The 26,964-nt window shown below is 48.8% G+C and overlaps 1 protein-coding gene across 4 annotated transcripts in view; it reads left to right on the forward strand.

Annotated features, from left to right (window-relative positions):
- The window catches only part of LOC128136233 (AP-4 complex accessory subunit RUSC2-like), a 48,315-nt gene that overhangs the window by 16,036 nt on the left and 5,315 nt on the right, over positions 1-26,964 (forward strand). The window contains exons 2-9 of one of the 4 annotated variants that reach the window (XM_052775469.1): positions 6,319-8,295; positions 11,396-12,184; positions 12,705-12,905; positions 14,132-14,275; positions 16,867-16,943; positions 18,992-19,166; positions 20,128-20,233; positions 21,296-21,342. In XM_052775469.1, coding sequence (XP_052631429.1) covers positions 6,426-8,295; positions 11,396-12,184; positions 12,705-12,905; positions 14,132-14,275; positions 16,867-16,943; positions 18,992-19,166; positions 20,128-20,233; positions 21,296-21,342 — 3,409 coding nt within the window. In that variant the 5' untranslated portion in view covers positions 6,319-6,425. The remainder of the gene's footprint in view (positions 1-6,318; positions 8,296-11,395; positions 12,185-12,704; positions 12,906-14,131; positions 14,276-16,866; positions 16,944-18,991; positions 19,167-20,127; positions 20,234-21,295; positions 21,343-26,964) is intronic. The other 3 variants (XM_052775470.1, XM_052775471.1, XM_052775472.1) reach the window with 3 other exon arrangements.

A 26,964-nucleotide genomic window follows, 5' to 3' on the forward strand; every position in this document is an offset into this window, starting at 1 on the left:
GTCCTGTTGAATGTCTGAAGAGTGGCTTTCAGTCTGGATTCTTCACCCAGCCCTTTTGCCTGGAGGTAGACTTACAGGGAGTAAACTGAATATATCTCTCCCCGTGAGCAAAGAGGAGATGTCTGTATTGTGCCCATGTCTGCAAGCTCACACAAACCGTTGCTTTTTGCAGCATTTCTGCTCATGCTTGTTTTGTAGAGCTGTGTTGGTTTCTTTAAGCATGTTAATGCAAATACTCTGTAGGAGTCAGGGATTTACATGGAAGAACCCTCAAAGAACAAGCAGCTCCAATACAAAAGGATTTTTGCTGGTTCATCTATGAAACTGAATGCCTAGCTTTTAACTCTGTTTTTCCATCTTTCACCCTTGAGTGACTTGATAGATCTTGGTCCATCTGAGGAAGATGATGATGACAGTGAAACCATAGCCATTCAGAAAGAGGCAGTAAGAATCCTCCCAGTTAAAGGTTTACATTGGGCATTCGATTTCATAGATGAAGTGGCTGACATTTGTAGAAACAGTAATTTGTTTCGAAAAGCCACCCTCCAAAAAGCCAGCATCACCTCCAGCTGGCAGTTCTGATGATCTTGCTCCTGCCTCTTCATTCTCCATGCTATATGTGCAATCTTTTTGTATTTAAATCACATTTATTTCTTAAATCTTTACATGCCTCCCCCACTATTGCATTACATTTTATGAGGAAACTTGTGTCGCTGTGTGTTGAACCCAGTTGCCCCATTGTAGTGGGTTGACCCTGGCTGGATGCCAGGTGCCCACCAAAGCCGCTCTATCACTCCCCCTTCTCAGCTGGACAGGGGGGAGAAAATATAACAAAAGGCTCGTGGGTCAAGATAAGGACAGTTTAATAAACTGAAAGCCAAGGTCGCGCGCGAAAGCAAAGAAAAACAAATGATATTATTCTCTACTTCCCATCAGCAGGCGATGTCTAGCCACTTCCTGGGAAGCAGGGCTTCAGAACGCGTAGTAGTTGCTCCGGAAGACAAAAATGCCCCCCTTCCGTCTCCCTTTACTTAGCTTTTATATCTGAGCTGACGTCATATGGTATGGAATATCTGTTTGGTTAGTTTAGGTCAGCTGTCCTGGTTATGTCCCCTCCCGAGATCTCGCCCTGCCCCAGCCTGCCATTGAGGGGGGGGGCAAAAATGTTGGAGACACAGCCTTGATGCTGTGCCAGCACTGCTCAGCAGTAGCCAAAACACTGGTGTGTTATCAACACCTTTCTAGCTACTGATGCAGAGCACAGTGCTATGAGGGCTGCTATGGGGAGTATTAACTCCATCTCAGCCAGACCCAATACACCCATGTGTGCAGCTGAGAGCGCTGAGCAGAGCAGGGTATTAAGCAATCAGCGATGGACCTCCAAAAGCATGGCCAGAGCAGTAACAGATAGCGGGGTATGCCTGGCAGTATGTGACTGACACACCTAACGCATCAGCACTTGGAGGCACCAGCCCCCTCTTAATTGAAGCAGAGCCTTGCAGGCCAGTCTGGAGCCGGCTCTGATTGATAGCTTCTGCATCTTCTCAGCAGTGTTGCAGAGGCAGGAGGCTGTACTCCAGAAGCCATGCAGCTGCACCAACCGCCCTTAAATCAGCACGTCCTCAGTCTTTGAGGGTAGGACAGAGGAGGGATTTAGGGGCCTCTATGTAGTGCTCAGCAAGGACTTACAAGGCATGAGGTGTAGATCCTGAAAGGCTCAGCTCTGCAAGGTGCTGTATGCCCCTGTTATCTGCAACATGCTGCCTCCTTTCTAAAGCGCAGACATAGCTTGGCAGGCAGCTCTCAGATCAGTGCTGAACCATCCTTTGTTGTTCAGCACTCCTCTCCCACTACTTACCTAGAGCTTTGCTGCAGCTAAGGAGTTTTTGCTATGTGTATATATATACATATATACATAGGAGTATAAGCATTGATAAGCAATTCCACAACACATCATAGGTGTCTCACAAAATGCCATCCTTCTCTGTTCTGTATTATCTTGACTGGAGTGAAGCATCCACAGGTAATGAAATGTCTGGCCCTCACCTTCTCCAGGTAACCCTTAGCACCTCAAGAGCAAGCTAACTGAATAAACAATCCATATCTCCCATGTAGCAGCAGATGGCATCAGTATGGAGAAGGTAATGAATTTTGACATTTGCAATCAAAATAGCTGTTGTACTGATGTGTCTAGAGTCATTGTGCTCCCTGCATGCCTCCCTGCCTTGTACTGCCACAACATACTTTTCTGGGCAGGGATCATTGCTGGATGCTATGTTTGCTGATGTGTGTGTAGGACTGAGCAGGATTCAGCACAGTGTGGGCTTGTGCTATTGCAAATGATAAATAAGAAGAATGAACTGATTTGGCAAAAAGTGTTCAGGTATAGACTGCCTATCCCCACATCTAGAAATTTCCCCTTGCAGAGGAGTGTGAGGGCTTTACAAGGAGCTGATCAAAGCCAGCAGAATCTGAAACTACTCTGCTTGCTGGATTTTGTGCTCCAGTGTCAATCCCAGCCTACCAGACCCTAAATAGAAGAAGGATCCTTCTACAGTCTTCCAGAATCAGGGAGGGAGAGCCAAGGGACAGTATGGCCAGGGAGGGTGCTCTGGTGTTGGGAACTGAATAATCCCTGCACTGGCAGTGCCACTGCCTAACCTCCCTGCATCTCTGAGACAGGAGGAAGCCAGGAGAGGTGTCCCAAGGGAGAAAGAGGTATCTAAGGCAGAAAAAGTGTCATGCATATCCCTAGGGAAGCTGTCAGAATGGCTCCTGGCAGGAGCTGGCTGCCTGCCTTCTGTGATATTGGACCTCAGAGCCTTGTGCTGGGAGCAGGCAGAGTATGCATCCATCTGCTGCAGCATCTGTGATAGCCAGTGAATCACAGTCCACCCAGGGAGCCTGTGCTGCCACTGAAACTAAATAGCTGGGAAGAGTTGCAGGTTGCAGCCAGAGCTCTGGAGAGACAGCTGAGAAATGGCTGAGTGTCAGCTCTCTTGACATTTTGCTGTCAAATGTCAAAGTGTGCCTGTGCAAAGCTTGTTCTCCCAGAGCAGCATCTGTACCAATGTGAAGTGATGTTGCTCAGCAGGGCTTGTCAGCAGATCAGTGCTGGAAGCCAGTTCCAAGCAGCCATTTCCCAGAGGCAGCGGAGACCAGGTGCTTCAGCAGTGAAGTGTGCTGTCATCACAGTCTGTATCCTCAAAATGATGCTTTTCAAGCAGTTGTATTGTGGCGACACTCAAAATATAGCAAAGCCTTATGGAGAGATGTGATTAAGTGTTACAAACAGCTACAAAGGCAGTAACAAGGGCAGGGGAAGTCTGAATGAGTAGATAGGCACTGGGGGACCAGGGCCAGGGTTTTTTTTCCCATAGTGCTGGGGGGGGTGACAGGATAAATAGGAGCTCCTACTCCTACGTGTACCATCAGTGGAGTGAAAGGTTCAAAATGGGACACGGACATTGCCCCAGCTGTTGAACACCACTTTCAGCATGTGTGTGCTAGGCACAGAGCCAGGAGCTGCTGTTACCCACGGTGGTTCTTGAACAATGTGATCTTGGGAATCCCTGATGTAAAAGATCTTCTCCCAGGAACTGGGCTGAGGACAGACTCATTCCTTTCAGCCTCTGCAGCAGAAGCTGTGGAAATGGAGCCAGAGGCTTGTAAGACAGAGGAATCACTGAAAGGGGAGTGAAGGGTGATACAGGCATTAGGGAGACTATAGGTTGGGGGGCAGTTTAGGGTTGCACGATAGTCCAGCTGGATGCAGTCCAAGTGGACCAGGTGACCTCTCTACTTCAGAGCCTAATCCTGTGTGAAACATCCCAGCAGAAGCAGGCATGAGGGTGTGCGTGCCCCCCATGTAGGTCTCATGATGATCTCTGGTAGAGTCTACCACAAGGCTTGTCTGCTCGCTAATGCTGGTGTTACCATTAACTTTTACATCATTGGGTGTTTACTGTAAACACCAGGTGTTGTGGTTTAACCCCAGCCAGCAACTAAGCACCACAGCTGCTCACTCACTTCCCCCCCACCCAGTGGGATGGGGGACAGAATTGGAAAAAAAAAAGTAAAACTCATGGGTTGAGATATGAACAGTTTAACAGAACAGAAAGGAAGAAAATAATAATGATAATAATAACAATAATAAAATAAGGATTGGAATATACAAAACAAGTGATGCACAATGCAATTGCTCACCACTCGCTGACCGACGCCCAGTTAGTTCCCGAGCAGCAATTCCCCCCAGCCCCACTCCCCCCAGTTTATATACTGGACGTGACGTCACATGGTATGGAATACCCTGTTGGCCAGTTTGGGTCAGCTGCCCTGGCTGTGTCCCCTCCCAACTTTTTGTGCCCCTCCAGCCTTCTTGCTGGCTGGGCATGAGAAGCTGAAAAATCCTTGACTTATTCTAAACACTACTTGGCAACAACTGAAAACATCAGTGTGTTATCAACATTCTTCTCATACTAAATCCCAAACATAACACTATACCAGCTACTAGAAAGAAAATTAACTCTATCCCAGCTGAAACCAGGACACCCTCCAATGCACTTCTCTGCATTGGCTTCTCTGAACTGTAGAAGCAAGGCAAGAGGGAAAACCCCCTCCAGACTGTCCTGGAGGTGCTTGCAAGTTGGACCTCTGGGTTAGATGGGGAAGGAGGAATGAACATGTTCTCTGCTCTCCCATATCAAATGCTAGTGAACATCTTCCTCTAGCTTTATGACAACCTGCTATTTACTGAACACTGAGGGAGTTGGGCTCTTAGTGCCCTGCCTGTACGGCTCCTGGGACTGTGGGCTGTGGCAGTGGTACTGTTGTGAAGTGCAGCAGGTAAGAAGATAAGCAGATAAGTGCTATAGATAATGTAGCAGAGTGTCAGGGAACTGTGAACCAGGCACCCAGGACCACAAGAGGAACCAGCCTGAGCTGAGGCTTAATCATCAGCAAAAGGTTAGCAGAAGGCAATGTGCTGTATGGGACCTATTTAACCATCAGCAGTAGCTCCCCATGGCCTCACTGAAGTCATCCGCTCCTTTTCACGAGAGGCCCTTGTGTGAATAAGTAGTTGCATACTTTGGTTTGCTCCCCTGGCACCATTAAAAGAGCTCAGGACCTCATGGGGACTCCTGGATTTTGGAGAAGAATGGTTGTTGCTGCTTTCCTGTTCCAGTCTGTTCCTGCTTTCCAGTCTCTGCCTGGACTTGTGTCTCTCCAATGTTGCAAGGTCTGGCAGTGCAGTTAAGTGGTTCTTAAAGGAAAGTTCAAGGTACCTAAAGGCAGGCAAAGATATTGAATCCAGTGCGAGAAGATGGACTAGTCTCATCAGAGTGCAGCACTTCATTTCAGACCCTGTGCTGTCTGCATGTTTTCCTGTGAGTGTACAGTGCCATCAGCAATGAGGTCTTCATTTGGCCCAAAGCCTGTGCAGCCCTTTGGCCACCTGACTGAAATCAGTTACTCCAGTGTCCTGGTTTCAGCTGGGATAGAGTTAATTGTCTTCCTAGTAGCTGGTACAGTGCTATGTTTTGAGTTCAGTATGAGAAGAATGTTGATAACACACTGATGTTTTCAGTTGTTGCTAAGTAATGTTTAGTCTAAAATCAAGGATTTTTCAGCTTCTCATGCCCAGCCAGCAAGAAGGCTGGAGGGGCACAAAAAGTTGGGAGGGGACACAGCCAGGGCAGCTGACCCAAACTGGCCAACAGGGTATTCCATACCATGTGACATCATGTCCAGTATATAAACTGGGGGGAGTGGGGCTGGGGGGAATTGCTGCTCGGGAACTAACTGGGTGTCGATCAGCGAGTGGTGAGCAATTGCATTGTGCATCACTTGTTTTGTATATTCCAATCCTTTTATTAGTATTGTCATTTTATTATTGTTATTGTTATCATTATTATTTTCTTCCTTTCTGTTCTATTAAACTGTTCTTATCTCAACCCACGAGTTTTACCTTTTTCCTTCCGATTCTCTCCCCCATCCCACTGGGTGGGGGGGAGTGAGTGAGTGGCTGCATGGTGCTTAGTTGCTGGCTGGGGTTAAACCACAACATCCAGATAAGTTTGAGAGGGATCAGTTGGAAGCACAAGTGTTGTCCCAGGAGTCTGCAGGGAGGGGGGGACATGTTTGTCTTACATTGTGGTGCTTCCCCTGAAGGAGAACTCGGGACCTTGTGCTCAGGTACTTGTGCTGACAAGGTCCAGTCTGTTTAGGTCATGAAGTCTTCAGTCAAACCAAGGATGCTTTAAATAGTCACTGCCTTTCCTGAGAGGTGACTTCCTTTGTGTTTTTGCCTCTCTCTAGGTATCTGAATTCCCCCATGAGAAGTGTCCTCCCAGCCTCTCATGCACACCCCTACCTGTCCATGGGTAGCACCAGCTTAACTGATGTCCTGAAGAGCATTCCTCACCATGGATAGTTCACCCAAACTGACTGGCGAGACGCTGATTGTCCATCACATTCCCCTGGTGCATTGCCAGGTCCCTGATAGACAGTGCTGCTCCGTGAGCAAAAGGACCAACCCCTTCTGCCAGCCAGAGCTAGGCATTACACAGACCTCTGCCCTTCCGGACAGAGACCTTTCACAAACTGACTCCTTGGCGTACAGCAGCTTTCTCCAGGCCTCTGAAACCTTAGCAGAGGCCTCAGACAACAAAGAAGGCAAAGCGAGGGACTTGATTGTCCATAGTGTCAGTAATCAACACAACCCTTTCCTGCTGAACGAGGGTGAAGACCTCAGCATCTTTGGGGATAACTTGGGTCAAAAATCTTTCCACCTTCACAACTCCCTTGTGGCTGGCAAACCTCCCTTTCATCTGCATGAGCTGGCCTTGCCCCCTTTCCACCTCCATGACTCCAACCACGTTGTGAAATCCTGGAACATGGTCAGCCGGTCTGGTGTGGTAGATGGGCAAGAGGACAAAATCAGCAGTGACGATGTCCAGAAGAGGAACAATGCGAACCAGTGCCACCAGGCCTCGGAACGCATGGAGCTGGATGAATGCAGCTGCCATTGTGGCAGCTCCTCCAGCTTCTCTTTTGATGGTGGCGACCAGGAGTGGAACCAGAACATGGGTGAATCACTGAGAAATCAGGATGCCCTGCACAGACGGACATGCAGCTGTTCCAGCTCAGAGCTCCAGCATTGTCACTGCTACAGTTCATCAAGTCAGTCTGAAGTGATTGACCAACAGATGGGCTACATAAGTGACTCTTCCTGCAACAGCTCCAATGGGGTGCTGGTGAACTTCAGTGCTCTCTACAACAAAATGAATGGCCATTCTCGATCTAACCTGAATTCAGCCAACCTGTCCTGTGACTCTTCCTTCTGCAGCCACTCAGACACAGGAGCTTTTTACCTGGATTTGCATTCATCACCCACAGAATCCAAGATGTCTTGTGAGTCACATCACCCAGAGAGTTCAGGGAAGGTGTGTGGGTGTCAACACTCCTCCTCACCTGTCCTTGATGCTAACTGTAACTCCTACCACCTCCACTGTGAGCCTTGCACTTCGGAGAGCTCAGATCTCACTGCCTGCTTCCAGAGCCAAGCACGGCTTGTTGTGGCTACTCAGAATTATTATAAGTTAGTCACATGTGACTTGTCTTCCCAGTCATCCCCCAGCCCAGCAGGATCTTCCATAACTAGCTGCTCGGAAGACCATACCAAAGGTAGCCCAGCCCAGCCCACTGAATACTATCTGTTTAGAAGGCCTGACCTGAGACAAGAAGAAAGGAATGTGGAGTGCAGTGAAGAGGAGGCAAAGGGAGAAGCCGCCCAGAACATGACTGAAGGTCAGGTCTATGTGAATGTGTCACCACCTAACCTCAACACAAGCTGGCAGCGCTCCAGGAGCTATGATCAGAACCTGGACAGGAGTCCTAGCAGCAGGCTGGGCTCTTTGGAGCGCATGGTGAGCTGTCCGATCAAGCTGAGTGAAAGTCCAGCAATAGCCATCCAGAGTTCACCCCCGAAGCAAGTGACATCTTTTGCTGAACTGGCTAAAGGCAGGAAAAAGAATGGCACCTCCCCACCTCTCCGGTCCAGTGGCGATTCCTCCTTGGAGTTCTCCCCTATCCCCGAGACACAGTGGGATTGCCCAACCTTCCTTGAAGAAAGAGCTTGCCGCAGCCAGAGTCTTCTACCCATGCCCTTTGTCCACAGCCTGAACCGGAGCTGTAAGGACTTCTGTTTGAATCACGCTTTTGGGGACAGCCAGGCTTTGTGTTCCACCAAAGGCTCAGGCTCCAGTGAGACCGTCCCCAGTGGGCATGGGGAAGGTGAGCAAGCCTCTCTCTCCCTGCTGATGGAGGCAGATGCCAGCTTCTCAAGTAGCTCTACCAGTGGCCATGGACAAAGAGATGTTAGAGCCCGAGCAGACAGTAAGGAGCCAAACTAGGCAGAATGGAGAAGTAAAAAGAAAGACTGCTTTTTGGGACATGAGGGGAGCAGCAGAGGAACCTGCATGGCAATGGGAGACCAGTGCCTGTGCAGTTTGTTTCCTGGTCTACCACTCCTTGGGACAAAACCCTGCTGTGCTTATTTCAGACCCAGATCAGTGCAAGTGTCTTGTCTTTGTATTTCTAAAGCCTTTTGAGGTTCTGTGCAAACCTCTCCTATCATGTAAGGGAGGACACGGCATTAGCACTTGGGGTCTGTGCAGCTTGGAGGATTGTCTCCCTTCCAGGGCATTGTACTCCCCTGGTCCATGAGAACCACCTGCCTTTAGCTCCCAAGACAGAGATTTGAAGATGCTCAGCAGAGCCATGTTCCCAGCAGATGAAGGGAAAGGAACCATTGAGGAGTTTTTAGCCTTTCTTCTTTGGAGCCACATTGGGCAGAGGTGGGGAGGGAAGAGGCATAGCCAGCAGTCTCCTCTCAATGCAGGGTCAGGGAGCTCACACAGTCTCTGCCAGGACTTACAACATGAGTCCTGCAGAGATTAGAGAAGCTGTGTGTCTCTGCTGGAATATCCTGGCCATATCCTCCACAGTGCATTGGATTGCAGCAAAGGTTCCTCTGGAGGGTAATTGTCCCAGCTTCCTCTGCAGGAAAGCCTGTAATACATGAATTACTTTCCACCTTGATATTGCCGTTACATGTCCTTGTGAGGAAGCTGTGTGACAGTCCCATCAGAGGTACAGCCATTTCTCCAGCATGGCAGGAGACCTCCATCTCTGCCCTAGACAGTTCTTGTACCTGTTTCACAGGTAAGACCCTGTCTAAAATGGGGCTCTGTCCTGGTTTCAGCTGGGATAGAGTTAACTGTCTTCCTAGTAGCTGGTACAGTGCTATGTTTTGAGTTCAGTATGGGAAGAATGTTGATAACACTGATGTTTTCAGTTGTTGCTCAGTAGTGTTTAGACTAAAGTCAAGGATTTTTCAGCTTCTCATGCCCAGCCAGCGAGAAAGCTGGAGGGGCACAAGAAGTTGGCACAGGACACAGCCAGGGCACCTGACCCAAAGTGGCCAACGGAGTATTCCATACCATGTGACGTCCCATCTAGTATAGGAACTGGGAAGTGGGGGCAGGGGATCGCGGCTCGGGGACTAGCTGGGTGTCAGTCGGTGGGTGGTGAGCAATTGCACTGCACATCATTTGTACATTCCAATGCTTTTATTATTGCTGTTGTCATTGTATTAGGTTTATCATTATCATTATTAGTTTCTTCTTTTCTGTTCTATTAAACCGTTCTTATCTCAACCCACGGGTTTTGCTTCTTTTCCCGATTTTCTCCCCCATCCCACTGGGTGGGGGGGAGTGAGTGAGCGGCTGCGTGGTGTTTAGTTGCTGGCTGGGGTTAAACCACGACAGGCTCTGACTAGACTGCTGTGGTAGATAGCCCCTAACATGCCAAGGACCTGACTGTCTCCATTTAATGCCCTGAAAATTTCTGGCAGGAGATAGGAAGAACATGTCATTCATTGCCACGGCAGGTGTGGGAGAGATTTTGGCCTTTGGAGCAAGAGTTTTTTGTGTATTGTCCTGTTTGTTTATTAAGCCTTGAATGTGCGCTCGGTGTGGGATGGCAGGGAAGGCAGGTCTCTGCTGGGAGAAGGCAGCTGTGGGAGCAGCCCTCTTGATTTGCAGAAGGAGTGCTTGGAAGGAGCAAGAGCTGCTCAGGGAGCAGAAGGAGGGGGCAGACAAGAGCTCTCAGGGCAATATATCACAGCAGTTCCTGCACCCCCTGCTGCGGTCCCTTCCTCTGCACTGTGACAGCAAAGCAGGCATTAGCACTGTATGGAAAGCTCCTGCCTGCAGCTGGAGATAGAGGCAGAGCTGCCTCATGCCAGCTGAGAGCAGCATGCAAGCCTAGAGGGTCTGAGAAGGGACTAGAGGGAAAGCAAGCCCTGCTAAAGGCTAGCTATAGGGAGAGAGGCCTGGCACACCCCACAGGCAGCAAGTAACACCAGGGCTCTGCTTGGAATGGGTCCTTTGTCCCAGAATTTGCTGTGAGCTGGAGGAGTGGTGGGGAAGGCAAGCCAGAAGCTGCCACGCCACGCCGGGATGTGGTGCAGTGATCAGGGATCCCAGTCAGCCCCATATGTGCATCCAGTGCTGTGTGTGTTGTGCACAGTGTGTCACACTTCAGCTGTGTCCCTCAGGATATTGTGGCCCCACCAGGAGCTGCAGGCATGCACATGTAGGAGATCAGCCCAGCACATACCCTTAGGAAATCCCTGTCAGTCATTTGCTGAAGCAGACCTGCCTTTTCCAGGGTTGGAAGCTCTTCTTATTCTGCTGTGGGCCTGATTCAGTTGGGAACATCCTGTTTGGATCTGGTACAGGCAGGAGGAGGAAGGGACCTGTGTGCTCAGAGGGGGAACAGTTACAGGAGAAAGAGGAGGGAGGGAGAAGGGGAAGCAAGCAGCCTTTCTGACAGCACTGAGTGCAATGTGGGATGCAGAGCTGTGGTGCTATTGCATGTAATGCTTCTGCTCAGTTGGGTGAGTCGGGATAAGAAATCTTGCTGTACCACAGTGCATTGGGACATGTCTTTGTGGTACTGCCTGGATGGAGGCAGGCCAAGGGCAGGCGCTTGGGGCCATGGCTTGTGCTGTCCTGGGAGCAAAGGATGGGGAAGGGATGGGAATCTGGTGACCCTACCAGGAGAGAGAAGCCCCCAGTACAGCGCCCTACTCTTCCAGATAGCTGTCAACAGCTGGAAATTCTGCATTTGGGGCCACATGTCTTTACCCTGCCAGCTCATAATATATGTAACTGGTTCAAACTTGAACCACTCTGCTTGTGTCACTGGCCTCTAGCTCATCCTCTTCCCACAACTGAGAGCAGGGTCCCTTTTGCCTGTGATCTGCCAGGCTGACAATGACTGTCCTTCTGCCCATCCTCACACTCTGTCTCCCTTTCTCTCCCTGAAGGTGGTGGCACAGACTGCAAACCTGTGGTACGCTACAGCAAGGACCAGCGTCCCACGACTCTGCCTATCCAGCCCTTTGTTTTCCAGCACCATTTCAGCAAGCCACCCAAGGCCCATGCTCTGCGCAGCCATTTTGCCTCCAGCCTTTCCCAACTCTACAGCTTGTCCAGCAACTGGCCTGCCAGCCAGCAGATCTCCTCCAGTTCCCAGTCCTCAGCCTTGGCCGCCTCAGCAGAGCAATCAGTGGCAGCGGGGAGCCAAGCCCACAGCACGCTCCTGACCCAATGCTCAGTGGATGGAGCTGCCTCCTGCAATGATGGCTGCATTAAGAAGCCTGCCCCTGAGACAACCCGTCCACCCCCCCTGGGGAGTTACTCTCCTGTGCGATGCAACGTGCCTTTCTTTCAAAGCGTGGACTCCTCTTCCTCATCTACCACAGAGAGGGCTGGAGAGAGCCAGCCTCCCAGGAGCAGATCCTGCCCCATCTCTGCCAGCCTGCTTCCCATGAGGTCTTCCCCTGCCATCAGTGCCACGCAGCCCTCCCAAGCCACCAAAGCTGATGCCCTGAGGCAAAAGGAGAATCCCAAGCCTGTTCCCAAGAAGGAGGCATCTCTGGAGCCAAGCCCACCGCTCTCCGAGTACCGACTCCACAGTGGGTCCTTCCTGCCCCTCTCAGTGGATGGTATGCCTGTGAGCAGAGTAGGAGGCCATGCAGATCCCCACTGGAGGAGTAGCAGTGAGACCAGCAGCTCTGGTCCCCTGAGCAGCATGGGAATATGGCCCCTCAATGGTGGGTTCCCATCCACCAGGATGTGCTAGTCTGGAACATCTCCAGCTCTCTGGCTACTGCTCCCTATAGTACCACTCTCCCTTATAGCTGCAGCCCGGGGCAAAATTGCATCTGGGTGCTGCAACACCCAACAGCCCCCATCATCACTCTGCCTGCAAAAGAAAATGGTATGCTAAAAGCATGTCTGTCCAGTCCTGACTTCTACACTGTGTCTCTGGAGAGGGCAGCATGGGGCTGCTGATCTTACAGCAACCCACACCAGGTGTTTGCACCCCAGTCCTGCTCCCTCTTTGCCCGCAGCCATGAGGCCATCCAGGCTCCTGCCCTGCTCTGCCAGGCTGTGGCCTCCGCCTCCCTTCATGTATGTATGCTAATGTCCTGAAATGCTGCTGGACTTTTAACTAACTTGCTGTCTCTCTTTCTGTCCTTCCTCTTTCTCATCTCTCTCCCTGTTTCTCCTCCATGTCCTCCCATCTGCTCACATCCTTCCATCTGGTGTTCACTGCCTGCGGCATTCTAGCAAATCACCTCTCCCCCCAAGCACTGAAGTGGCGGGAGTACAGGCAGAGGAACCCCCTGGGTCTGGACCACCTTTCGGGGCTGCCTGGCTTAGCAGGCAGCCTAGACAGGAGGCAGCAAGAGCCCCAGCTGAACCGGGGAAACCCCATCTTTGAGCTCCCTGGCACTCTCAACACCAGCTATTTCCACTGCAAGCTGAATGGTGCGCACCACCTTTCTGCTGGGGGGGGGTGTCTTGGGAGGTGACCTTGGGGCTCAGGTTCAGTATCCCAGCTATGCCTGGCCTCATCACTGCTCTGCCTGCTCTAAGCAGGAGGGATGATGCATCTGCTCACAGTGTGGCTGAGGGGTACAAGATGAAGGTGAAAATGGCCTCACTGATGGGTACACTCTGTGTGGAGCCTCCCTTCTTCTCCACAAGGTGAGAGCAGTCAGGTCTGGCTCTGGGCTGGATTGAAGGGGAAAGTGAATGGCCCAAAAGCTGGCTCAGAACTCAGCAAGTGCTCCTAGGCTGTGTCCAGCTTGTAGTTCATGTCTCATACAGGAGTTGTGGCCCTTGGAGATCTCATGTCTGTGCTCCACGGTATCTGCCCCAACTCTGGCAGCATGCTAGGTGCTGGGCTGTAGCTCCCATGGGGCAGCTGGCAACACTGTAGGGCTCCATGGGGCTCTGTCTTCTCCATGCTCTGCCCTTAAGGTCTTCTCTGTTCTCCAAAAGCTGTGTAGGAAAGGCCGAGAGTGGCAGGCCGCTTTTGGCTGAACCTTTGAGAGTCCTCCAGGAGGAGCAGAGGGGTCTGTCTGTGGGAGGGAGAGCATTCTTGAGGCCAGACCCAAGTCATGGAGTGAATTCCCCAAAGCTCTACACCTCACTGACAACCCAAACAGTTTCTTCATCCCTCCTTCACAGGAAGATGCCTTGCCCAGAGCTGGGGAATCAACCAGATGGAAATCAAGCACATGAAAGATCTCCTGCAAAAGTCACCTCTTGAAAATAGAGACCATCTCAGGGGACAGGCAGAAGGCATGTAGTTTGATGCCTGTGTGTGTGACAAGTAGGGATTCTCTCTGTGCTCTACTTTTGACCCCACTTGCTGGGGCTATCCGCACAGCAGCCCTGAGAGTCTGGTGCAGCGAGGTTTTCCTTAGCATCAGCTCATGAGGGTGAACCTCCCACAGCATCTTCCAGTGCCCATGGGCCCCCAGTCAAGCTGGAGCTAGATGTTGGGTGGACTGTGGGGTTGAACTCTACAGGCTCATGTTGCAAACCATTGCTGGAAGAGTAACAAGCCTGTAGCCTTGCTGTCTTGGACAGGCTGGTGTGAAGACTCCTGCTGGTGAGGTTGCTTCTGGGAAAAGCAAACAATGTGGGAGAGGCTTTAGTATAAGGGCTTGGGGCTGATCCTTCTCCTCCCTGTCTTGGCCCTGCAGGGCAGTCTATGAGGCAACACCAGCTTACCTACATTGACATCTTCCCTGACTACTTCTCACTAGCAGAGAAACCCCCCACTGAGTTCTGCCTCTCCCCAGATGGCAACACAGAGTCCATCTCCATCGACCTGCTGCAGAAGAAGGGTGAGTGAGTCCATGCATCTCGTGTCAATGGAGGAGGGTGTGGTGTCATCACGACCTGGGCTGGACAGACCAGGGAGTTGTGTTTAATTCAAAATTCCCTCGGGTTAAATTAAGGTGAAACGACACCAAACGATCAGTTAAAGATTTTATTCATGACAGAAGCAAACTGAACTTGGGAGGCATAACAGTAGGGGGCGGGGTTTCTCACAACAGGAATTGGCATGGAACCACCTGTCCTGGTTTCAGCTGGGATAGAGTTAACTGTCTTCCTAGTAGCTGGTACAGTGCTATGTTTTGAGTTCAGTATGCGAAGAAAGTTGATAACGCTGATGTTTTCAGTTGTTGCTCAGTAGTGTTTAGACTAAAGTCAAGGATTTTTCAGCTTCTCATGCCCAGCCAGCAAGAAAGCTGGAGGGGCACAAGAAGTTGGCACAGGACACAGCCAGGGCACCTGACCCAAAGTGGCCAACAGGGTATTCCATGCCATGTGACGTCCCATCTAGTATAGGAACGGGGAAGTGGGGGCGGGGAATTGCCGCTCGGGGGACTAGCTGGGTGTCGGTCGGCAGGTGGTGAGCAATTGCACTGCGCATCATTTGTACATTCCAATCCTTTCATTATTGCTGTTGTCATTTTATTAGTGTTATCATTATCATTATTAGTTTCTTCTTTTCTGTTCTATTAAACCGTTCTTATCTCAACCCATGGGTTTTGCTTCTTTTCCCGATTTTCTCCCCCATCCCACTGGGTGGGGGGGAGTGAGTGAGCGGCTGCGTGGTGTTTAGTTGCTGGCTGGGGTTAAACCACGACACTACCTCAGGGAACCATGTAACCCGTGGTAACCATATACATCAATTCAGGGAATAAAGAGATCCCTTGCATTGAGTCACCAGGTTCAGAGTAGACCCCCTTGCTTTCTAGACTCCTTCTCAGAGAAGGGCCTAGGGGCGGCTGGATCCACTCTTAGTCCCAGACTTGGTCAATGGTTTTATGTCTTAAAGGGATGAGGTGTAGGGATTATGGAAAAGGAAAGAGAGAAGAAGAGAGAGAAAAAGGAAGAGAGAAAGATTTCACCAGTCCTGGGTCCAGCGTTGGTCCAGTAAGCCAAGGGGTCCAGTTCCGGTGGGCTTGCGCACCTGGGGTTTCAGTTTGTGTCCTTTTATCATCCTTGCCCCTCCTTCGGGTGGGCACTCGAACTCATTAGGCTAATTAGGTACCATGTTCAGTTTGTGAGCCTTTGGGCTTGGGGGTCGTTTGGGGAGTAGCTTCCCCTTCCCTGCAGACGTGATCTTTCGCCATGCATGGTGAGCTGCCCTGCTCAGCACATCAGAACACGGAGCTGTGCACCCTCCGGCATGCCCTCCCTGTCCTGTTGCTGATCTGTGCTGATCAGCTTCTTTTCACCTGTGGTTCCTTGCTGTGCAGGGTTTGTCTTTAAGCAGAACTTGCCCCACCACAATGGTTGAGACATTAACTCTTTCAGTCTCTCACAGGTGTAGCGCAGCATGAGGCAAATAGTGCTTCTCTCTGTCTCATGTCATCTCTGTAGACATAATGGTTTCTTTCCCTGCCCTTGTCTACTGTAGCATCATAACTACATGTCCCCCTGGACTGATGGATGTTTCCACGGCAGGTTCTTGTGTTCTCTGCACCATGCCACATGCCATGGAGTATGTTTGAGCTCCTTGTCCCAGGAAGTATGATTAGAAAGGATCTTAAGTCCACAAGAAAGGGTGGAGAGAGCAGGCAGGCACAGGAGTATGACCCTAAGGCAGGGCATGCTGCCATGCCTGTCTCAGTATACAAGGGTAGACCTGTGAGTCTGTGTGATGTTGCAGATGTGCTAGCCTTAGATTTTGTAATTTAGGTAAAAGGTCTGTTGGGTTCTACATGGTAAAACATTTATGTAAAAGGGCAGGAGAAAGGATTCTGAAACAGGACAAGATATGGCTGTGATGAGACCCATGGTAGAGGCAAGCTTTGGGGACTGGGTTGTTGACAGGTGCCTCGGTATCATGTCAGAGGCAAGGGATGTGCAGAAAGGTTCCCATACCTTTACCAGCTATGTGTTGGTGATTACCAGATGGCAGCCTTCCCCTCTATTCCACTTCTGTTCTTGCATCACACCGATGCAGATGTCAGATTACCCACCACTGGCTTGTTACTGAAAGTTATTACATAGCTTGCCAAATGCATGGCTTCTGCCCTGCCACCCTGTAAGATAAAAGCAGCAAAAGACTCATTGCCTCAGACCCCATCTCTGCTCCCTCAAGGGATGGTGCGTGGAGGTGATGGTCCATGTCCCCTGGGAACACTGACAGGGTGTCTTGTGCTTCAGCCACTTCTAAAGGTTGTCATACTGTTGGGCTGGTACGTGAGTGTTGGAACCAGCAAGGATAGATTTGGTGAGGAGTTAGGAGGGGTTCTGCATGTTTTTGGCAGAAAGCCAACATGAGCTGATCATGTTGCCAGAGAGGGCATGTGTGCTGACATATGCTTGAAATGCCCCTGCCTGATTTCTTCATTAAGTGTTTGGTCAGGGTCTGTCCTAGAAGCCCCTCAGGCAGCTCTCTGACTCTCTTTCCCTCTAGGTCTGGTGAAGGCAATCAACACTGCTGTTGACCTGATTGTGGCTCACTTTGGAACCAGCAGGGATCCAGGGGTGAAGGTAAGTCTTGCTTTCAGTATGGCTTCTCAACATCATGAGTGACATGGAGAGGATGGAGAAAGATTGCCTCTACATTCTCTTCCAGTTAAAAAACTACAGGGTATCCAATGAAGCTAGTAGTACCAAGAACAAAACAAACAAAGGTGATGGTACATCATGCAGCAGATGATAGTAAATCTGTGACAATTCTTGCTGTATGATGCTGGGGATGCTAAAAGGTTATGTGGATTTAAGGGAAGATTGGAAAAATACAGGGAAGGGAAATTCATTGAGCCTACTAAACACATAGGAATCATGTCCAGCTTAAGTAGTCTCTGAGTTGAAAGTAGTTGTAGGATGGGAGAGTATTAAGGGGAAGTATTATATATGTTTGCTCTGGTTTGACTCTTTCTTATGTACTTACTCATGGCTCTTTATAAGAGAGAATATCAGGCCAACCGGACTTCCGGTCTGATGCAGTACACCAGCTCTTTTTTCTCATATAGTGGAAAGCTGTGTTTCCCTCCTCCACTCATCCAGCGATTCTGTTCTGGCACTGATGCCAGGGCACAGTGCAGTGTCCCCAGTCCCTTGATGTCTCACAGGGCTCCATAATGATAAAAAGGTGCATCAGTCATTGCCCATCTGAGGCAGTTGGGCTTCCCCTATAGCCCTTACCATGAACCCACTAGCTTCAGAGTTCATCTAGGTTGCCGATGGGGCTGGCTGTCTTTGGCCTGTGCTCCCCTCATCTCCCATTTATGGAATAACACAGGCAGAGCAAGCTCACTTCTGTTTGTGCCAGCCAGTGTTTGCAGTCCTGTGACACTCAGCATCTTTGTGGTGCCTCCTCTCAAAGCTGAACACTCTGCTTCAGTTGCAGGGACTCTGGGGCAGCAATGTGACACTGTTTGGACATGACAACTGCCCCACGGTGCCATCCCCAAGGAGAAACCTGACTAGGACAGATTCCAAGCCCATTCAATCTTATCTCAGAGCCCAGGGTAATTTGCTCCTAATTACAATTGTTGCTGATGCAGAGATTGCTGTGCAGCATAACCAGAGCCATTTGGATTTCCACAGCTTTTGAAAGCTTCACTGTGAATTTCCTATTCTTGCATTGTTGGTTTGGGGAATAATCGCAACATTCCCCCATTACTTTACTTGCCAGACAACACTGTGGTTTTAATCTGGGGTTTCATTACGCGTCAGTGTGCCAAGGGCTGAGCATTCACCTGTCAAAAGGCAGCACCCGTCCCTGATGCTCCCGCACTCAATGGATCTGGCAGGATTATTCCTGACCCAGAAGTTCAGTCTCAGTTCAGGACCTTTGTGGACCCGTGCCAACTGGCCAGTGTAATTCCAGCTCAGCTGGTAAAATCTGTGCCCTGAACACAACTGCCTGGGACCACCGACATGATGTGCAAGGCCTGGGGCTGACCCCTTTGCATAGACCCCCTCGGCAGCTCAAGGACTGTATGCAGCAGAATATGTCCCTGCTCTGCTGATGCTGGGCTCTTACATGCTTCCTCACCTCAACCTGGGCTCTGTCCATCCATTTTGCCCTCACCCTGTTTATTTATACTAATCCCTAGGAATTATAGCTCGGCATGTCACTGAGTTAAGTGTTCCTTAACCTCTCAGTACTGGAAGTTCCTATGTTGCTTGCTGCTTCCTACTTTAAAAATAGCAACAAGAAAATCTACAGCAGCAGAAAAAGCCCCTACTCTCTTCTTCCTCTAGCAGGACAGCCTTGTTATACCCGTAGGGAGAACTGGGCATCCCTTCTAACTGAGATATCCTCTTCTCAAGATGGGATATTCTCTTCCCAAGCTGTTGCCTCATCCCAGCCTGGGGCAGACCTTGCAGGGAGCAACCCAGAATTGGTGTATGAGGCAGAAAGGGTGAAGGGGAAGAGCCTGCCTGTTCAAGGAGCTGCTGAGCATCATTGTAGCCTGGATGTTGCCTGCTGGGTGTCTGTAGTAGGCAAGTGGGACTGGACTGTTCACATGCATCTGTACCTTGTAGAGCAGTTACCAACCCTCTCCCTGTTGCCTGTTCTCCCTTAGGCCAAACTTGGGAATAGCTCCGTGAGCCCCAACGTGGGGCATCTCATCCTGAAATACCTGTGCCCTGCTGTCCGGGACATCCTGAGTGACGGGCTCAAGGCTTATGTCCTGGACATGATCATTGGCCAGAGGAGGAACATCCCCTGGAGCATGGTGGAGGCATCCACCCAGCTAGGTATGGAGGGTGTGCAGTGATGCCCATTGCTCTGTGGTACTCCTGTGTTGTGGCTGGGAGGTGCTAGGGAAGGCTGACTATAAGGATGCGGATGCAGAATAATACCTGGCTCCCTGTGTGGAACAAGATGCACCTTGACCTTCTCTTGCAAGGTGGGAGAGCCACCGCTCTATTCTGTCCAAATATTTATTGTCATTTTTCCTGAAATTTCTAAATTCTCCTATAACAGCCCCTAGCAATAGAAAAAAAAAAAAAAAGAAAGAAAAAACCCTAAAAGAATGCCCTTTTCCATCCTCTAAGTTTCCAGGGTGTTTCTAGACCTTCATCTTTAGTCCTGCGCAGCTACTGTATAAGGCAGAGCTGGTCTGTAAGAAAATTTGCATGCACAGCTCATTTTGCTCAAGCATGCCCACATCACCTGCACCCTCTGCTAGTACCAGTCTGAACCCTGGATTGTGGCGGTGGCTACCATTCAGGAGAACTCCTTTCTGAGGTTACAGATGGCAGGGCCACACTGATTTCTGCATCATGAAGAGCTTACATCTGGGGCTGGGAAGCCTCCTAGCCTGTCTGTGGCAAATCTCCAGCTCTGGGGTTATCTCTGTGATTGCAGATACCCCAAATTATAACTACCCACCATAATATTCTGTTTACCTGCTGATTCTGAGCTGAGGGCCGTGATTGTCCCTATAGTGTGGGAGACAGGTCCCTGGGGTACTTTCATCCACTGAAACTCTCCCAAAGTTTTGGAGTGGCAGTCTGGGACAGACCACAACTTCACCCCTTCTGAAGTCTAACTCTTGGGATGGAGCGAGCTCATCTTGATAATTGGTGGAGGGGCAATGCACATACGGGCATGGGCACCCAGCCAACTTCTGTCTTTGCCTTGATGCTCCTTCCTGTGATGCCCTTTTGGCTTTGCTGACCACAACTAATCTCAACATTTCGCTTCTCTCCATAGGCCCCTCTACCAAGTTGCTGCACAGCCTCTATAGCAAGATCAGCCAGTACACAGAGCTCACCAACCACACCATGAGGTTCAATGCATTCATCTTTGGCCTCCTCAAGTAAGCAGGCTCCCTGGGCTGACTGCATGTCACTGTCCAGGGCTGGCAGCAGGTGCTGGTCCTTGACTGCAAGCAGGCACAGTTGCCAATGAAAAGACTTAAGAAACCTGGGAAGCCACTCCCCAGCTGTAGGTGAGGGAAGGAAGAAGCTGTGAGCTTCAGAAGGATCAAAACCTACCCCTACCAGGCCAGAGCTGAGAAGGGCTGGCTGTAGCCCACTGAAGAACATTGTCAGCTTGTTTTAGCCCCAAAACATTAGGTGGGAAGAGTCTGTCTGTCAGTGTTCATATATGGAGAGACATAACATATGCATAAATTACTCCTGAAAATCCCTGCTTAAATCACTGCTTCCTGGAGCTGCAGTGAATCCCAGTGCATGAGGCTTTGAAGGAGAAATTGCCCTGGTTCAGGACTCAAGGCTGACCCTTCCAGATTGGATAAGGAGTGTGTGCACTACACTCTGTGTTAAACAGAAGGCGGCCATGGTAAAGGGATGAGTACTGTTAGGATGGTATTGCTCTGCTCCTCTCCAGTGATCAGCAAGAGCTCCAACAGTGGCAACAGAGTCCCCAAGATCTCCAAATGTTGGGGGACCCCTACAAGCAGGAGCAAGCTCTGCCCTGCTCTCCCCACCCAGGATGGCCCAGCTCTCCCCTGTTGGCACAGGATGCCAGCATATTTTGGGCCAAGCCTGCAGCAATGATCTCATGTTTATAGATGATTTACCTCTTTCATGTGAGCCCTTCTCAGCAAACCTAAGCTCTGCCAAGGACATAGGAGCTAAATGATAAGGAAACTTGCTGGAAACATGGTTGTTGTTAGGGGTTACAGTTGCACAATGCTTCATGTCAAGCAAACTGGCTCTGTGACAAGCTGGGTGGCTGTGGTCAGTGCATGCTGATGGGAGTGAGCCACTGTCCTTTCACTAGGCCTTGAGGTTCACAGGGCTATGCTGTGTAAATGCCCTTTTCCAGCCACGCTTCTTGTAGAACAGCTAGGATGAAGGGGGTGAATTGATTTTCACTTTTTCTTTCTTTCCCTGCTTGTTTTCCCTTCCTGCAGTATCCGGTCCTTGGAGTTCTGGTTCAACCACCTCTTCAACCATGAAGGTAAGAGCCTGAGGGCTGTGGGCTGCAGTGGGGGCCAAATTCTGCACAATGTAGAGCACAGATCTAAGCTCTGGGGCACGCGTGTCTCTTGTTGGTCTCTCAGCCTAGGCTGCTCCCCTCTGCTCTGAGCTGAAGGACTAGACTATGCATTGTCCCAGTGTACGTGTTGCTGGAGGGCTGCTCAGCTAAAGGGAACGAGGTAGAAGTCAAAGCTCCATGCAGCTCCCTCCACCTGAGCTGTGGAGAGCCTGGCCAGCCATGTCCTTCCCAGCTGCAGCTAGTACCCAAGGTTATCACCTCCAATGCCAATCCCTCAGTCTACCTGCAGGAGACCAGATCTAACCCTCCCCAAATTTCTGCATTCCCTGCCCAGTGCCTGAGAGCTTCATATGGCTGGAGTTATGAACACTTAGCTGAAACCCTTCAGGCATGGGAAATGGAAAGGAAAACCTCCTGACAAATGAAAAGAAGATTTTTACTGGATGTATCTGTTTTTTCAACTAGAAATCTTTTTGGAGTGTACTGATAACCCAGCAGCAACGACCAAGCTGCCAGATGCTTAGAAGCAGCATGACTAAGTGCTAAGTGCACAGTGAGACAGACACCCTCGACCTGCTGGATCCCCTGAGAGTGCTGCTGGCTCAGCCTGTGCTCAGCCCAGGGCCCCATGCACTGCAAGAAGCTCAGCCCAGTATCTTGTGGCAGGTTTGGGGGCTGACAGCAGACATTTCTTGTGTCTGTGTGTGCAGTCAGCACTTCTCTCTGGAGCAGACAGGAAAATAGACTTGCCTTTGTACTGAGCAGTGTTGCGTTTGTCGTGGTTTAACCCCAGCCAGCAACTAAGCACCACGCAGATGCTCACTCACTCCCCCCCCACCCAGTGGGATGGGGGAGAAAATCAGGAAAAGAAGTAAAACTCATGCATTGAGATAAGAACGGTTTAATAGAACAGAAAAGAAGAAAATAATAATGATGATAATAACACTAATAAAATGACAACAACAATAATAAAAGCATTGGAATGTACAAATGATGCGCAGTGCAATTGCTCACCACGCACCGATTGACACCCAGCTAGTCCCCGAGCCGCGATCCCCCGCCCCCACTCCCCCCAGTTTATACACTAGATGTGGCATCACATGGTATGGAATACCCTGTTGGCCAGTTTGGGTCAGCTGCCCTGGCTGTGTCCTGTGCCAACTTCTTGTGCCCCTCCAGCTTTCTCGCTGGCTGGGCATGAGAAGCTGAAAAATCCTTGACTTTAGTCTAAACACTACTTAGCAACAACTGAAAACATCAGTGTTATCAACATTCTTCGCATGCTGAACTCAAAACATAGCACTGTACCAGCTACTAGGAAGACAATTAACTCTATCCCAGCTGAAACCAGGACAGCGTTAAAGGGTAAAGAAGTTTCGCAGGAAATAAACCCCCTTGCGTTCCAACTTATCCTCAGATGTCAGAGGGGCTGGGGGCAGCTAGGTTTAATTTCTGAGTGATGTCCAATTCAACGTTATAAGTCCGGTTGCGTTCAATATGTTGAACTATCACGATGACAGATGCACTAATAGCATACTGCACTCTCAGCTTAGCCGCGTTCAACGCACTAGAATTACCAGACTCAGGGAGTTTGGTTGCATTAACAAACTATCACAGCTAGATTAATGAACAGTACAGTTTATTAAAGCAACGGTACAGATTCTTTTGGATTGCTGGTGATAAATACACTGTCTGCAAAGCACGTGCAAATAATTATACAGTTGACTACAAGCACACTAAATTATGGAAAAACTCTATAGAAATTTCCCGGGGAAGCACTCAGTATGACCAAGGGTTCGAATCTTACCCAATAGGCGTCCCTATGGCAGGGGGGAAGAGAGGTTCAGCCCGTCAACTGATCCCAGAAGTCAGCGATGTCCTCCCGACTTGTCTATGATGGTGTCTTCCCTAGCATTCCTCCTCTCTTAAGCCCTTTTATATTGTCTTATTTTTTAGGTGGAGCTTGAGTGACTCTAGTCATATATACCTTTATTATGATTGGTGTAAAGATCTCTTGCTTTAATTTTAAAGGTACATGCTAGAGAAAATTCAGAGCGCATGCTCCGTGGGGGGGTGGTCGCACCTTGGAGGCAAGTAGTTTTTGGGATGGAGGTGTGTTTTGGTATTATAACGAGATTATAATGAGCAAAGTTCACCCAGAGAACATGATTTAGCATGTCACTACTCCAGGACTGGGCACTTATGATATAAATCAGAAGTAAGGCCATAGCGTTGACAGAACCCCCATTATTTCACCTCCTTGCTTCAGTGGATTCAATGCAGGGACCTTCCATTCTTGTTCCAGTAGTTCCAGTTCCCTATCCCTGCAGTGATATCACAGAGCCTGGCCGCGGTGTCTCCACTCAGCTCCACCCTCCGTGTTGTTTCTCTTAGTCAGCATACCAGGCTCCCCTGGTGTTGCTAACATCTAAGGTTGCAGGTTATGTTGCTTAGGGAATTATTATGGAACAGATTTCTTGCATATCCACTGCATTCCATCCTGGAGGTTCACCTTCCCTTAAGAGGTGGGGGGACACACAAATCAATAAGTAAGTAAGTCACCTCCAGCAATCATTCCACATAATCCACCCTGTGACTATAGTCACTCAAGCTTCATAATATTTAAAAGGAATTCGGTATGTCGATTATATATATATCTCGTGGGGGTAACAGAGGAGTTAAGCATGTTTCCATAATCCAAAGCTTAACATATAGGGTCATTATCAAAACAAGACACAATACAGTGAATACTAATAAGATAGTGACAGGATGAAGCATCTTGTTGAAGATTCCTGTGGCAGTTGGCAACCATCCGAAAAGAGAGTCCCACCATTTCTGTTCTCCATCTTTCTTTACTCTTTCCAACACCTGATGTATCCTCTCCGCATAGTGATGGATGGTAATCAGAGTTTTTTGTCCATTTTCTTGAACTTGCTTCAACAGTTGCTTCAGGTCTTCATGTCGTAGAAGTTTTCCCACCAAGGTGAGGTTCATTCCAATAGGAGTAGGCAGCAGATCACGAATTAGCATATAGTCAGATTGTAACAATTGATAAGAGGTAACAGGAGGTAAATAATCAAAGTCACATCCCATCATTTTTGTAAGGTTACAAACACAGATATTTGAGTGATTACTTGTATCTACAGTAATGTTATCTACGAATATAAAATCACAAAGTGTTCTCATACAAACACATCCTTTTCCAGTATATATAAATACAGTTTCAGGGGTTTCATCAGGATGTATTTCAAAATGGCAGATATTGTGTTCAGTGTCAAGACAAATGTCTTGGGCCTTGATGGTATTACTTTCACAAATGAATCCCTGTTGTTCCCATACAATGCATGCATCAATATCAGTAGTTTGCCATTTGTTTCCATTTTGTTGGGCCCATACTCTATGTTCCAATGGATAGAGTATAGTTCCATCATGGTTTAATCCCAGCGCAATGATTGGGTATATGGTGTATACCGAAGCATTGCGTATTGTGAGGATAAAGGCAATAATCTTATCACTCTCTGCATGGTAGGTAAAGTTGACTAATTGCCACCATGACTGAAACTCTTTCTCAAATTCTGAAGCATTGTCCCAAATCAATTTTTGAATTTCAGTGGGTAAGATTCCTCCCTCTCCTTCTCTAATGATAGCTGCTGCTATAGACTGTGTCCATAACTGTGCTTGGATGCAGCTCAAGGCAAGGGAAGTATCACCTTGGTTTGCTCCGAGGGCTTTTACAATTAATTGATGATCGTTTTCTTCGATTCATTCCCAATGGGGTAAAATGTCTGATAGGAGCCATTGACTTGCTCCTAAGGCCAATAAGGATGATTTTAATGGATATTCCAATTTCCTTAGGTGGTCTGTAGAAGCAGTTATTTTGTTCATTAGGATCTCAGCATCTATGCTATTGACTATTCCTAATCCTGTTCCCAATAACCCAGTGGCATCTCGTGGCATGCGTTGAGATTGTTTCAGAGATTGTCCATGTAACCATGCCAACCAGCCAGTGTGAGCAGTTCCCAAAAAGATGGAACAGTTTGGTTTAATTTCTGAGATATTAATGTGTAGTGTTAGCTCTACCCTTTTTGGAGACCAACTAGGGTTGAGGAGAACTTGTTGACCCATGTTTCTAATTATGTAAGGGCCTGTGCTGAAGATGTGAGGACTTGGCTCAATAGGAGGCCGAGTTGGTACAAATGGCTGTTCAGCTTCAAACTTAAACTGGAGTGTCATGCTGGAATTGATCTCGAAATTGGCCCAGAAACCCATTATGAGTGCTGAGCGAAATAGGGTAAAAGTATACCAACATTCGCGTCCATAGGGACAGGCATGTATGTGATCGAAGCTGTGTTTGACTTCTGGCATATTCTATAGTAATGCATGAGGCTGTTGCACGTTCAGTGCTGTTTTCAGTTCGGCATCCTATTGAGATGGTGTCTCTGCCTTTCTCTATTAGAGACGGAATCCATTGATCTCTGTCTTCATCTTTTATGACCCATTTTTGCTTGGAAAAGGTAAAATTGTTTCATAACACCACTACAGACAAACTTGGTATGGATCCATTATAATCAGTGTAGGCGTGGATCCATGGCCACACCATTGTATACGTATGTATTCCATATATTTTGTGTATTAATTATAAATTCAAATAGCAATTCGGTGTCTCTATAACCCCAAATACAATATGCAATTATAGGTTTGGTGAAGGTGCAATCTAAATTTGGTTCCGTTATTTATCCGGCAGCCAATTTGTATTTTCTCCCCTGGTATGGCCTAAAACCTGGGTCTCCACATCCACATGCGGTTCATTCAGGATTCCTGTGAACACAAAAAGGGAAGAAAATATGCTCGGTTGTATTCAACCAGCAGGGTTAAAAGGAAGGTGAGACCACCAGGTGCTAATCCGGTGTCCCTTTCCTGAGCAATCTCTGGATTCCCATGTGTAGGGATTTTTGGGTGTAGTTAGTACCATTAGTACTGTTCCAATCTGAGGCATTTTCACCAGTACAGGTTGTCCAGTGTAAAATCCCATAGGATATTCTCCTGGCTTGGTATGAACTTTCAGGGCAGTTGTATTAGCAGATCCACAAAAGGCTTTAATTTGGGGGCAGCCATCTCTGCTCCATCTATTTTTCAATTAGTAGATGGTGTTATACAATCACAAATGCCATCCAGATTTATGAATCTTTGGGAAACACTTGACCAATTCAATTTCAGTTTTGCCTGGCTTACGGCCGTAGCATTCTTACAAATTGGCCATCTGAATTGGATCAAATGGGGTTTTTCGGGTATGATCTCCTACTCCACCCCGAGGTCCAGTGATTTCTTCTGTTTTTTATAATGGGCCTGGCCTCATATTTGGGGGAATCTAAAGGAGACAGAGGGTTATTTCCCCTTGCATAGCTATCATCGGGGTCACCCCATATGTTTTCATCCCATTCTTCAGGGGATACAATTGGTTTCCTAATTTGCATGATGTCAGGGGGATGGGGAGCTTACATAAGCATCATTTCAACCCTTTCCTCCAACTTTTATATTGACCCTGGCCAGTTTTAGCTGTTCTTCAACAGTTTTCCAATCATG

Source organism: Harpia harpyja, chromosome W, assembly GCF_026419915.1.
Source record: "Harpia harpyja isolate bHarHar1 chromosome W, bHarHar1 primary haplotype, whole genome shotgun sequence".
Classification (NCBI taxonomy): domain Eukaryota; kingdom Metazoa; phylum Chordata; class Aves; order Accipitriformes; family Accipitridae; genus Harpia; species Harpia harpyja.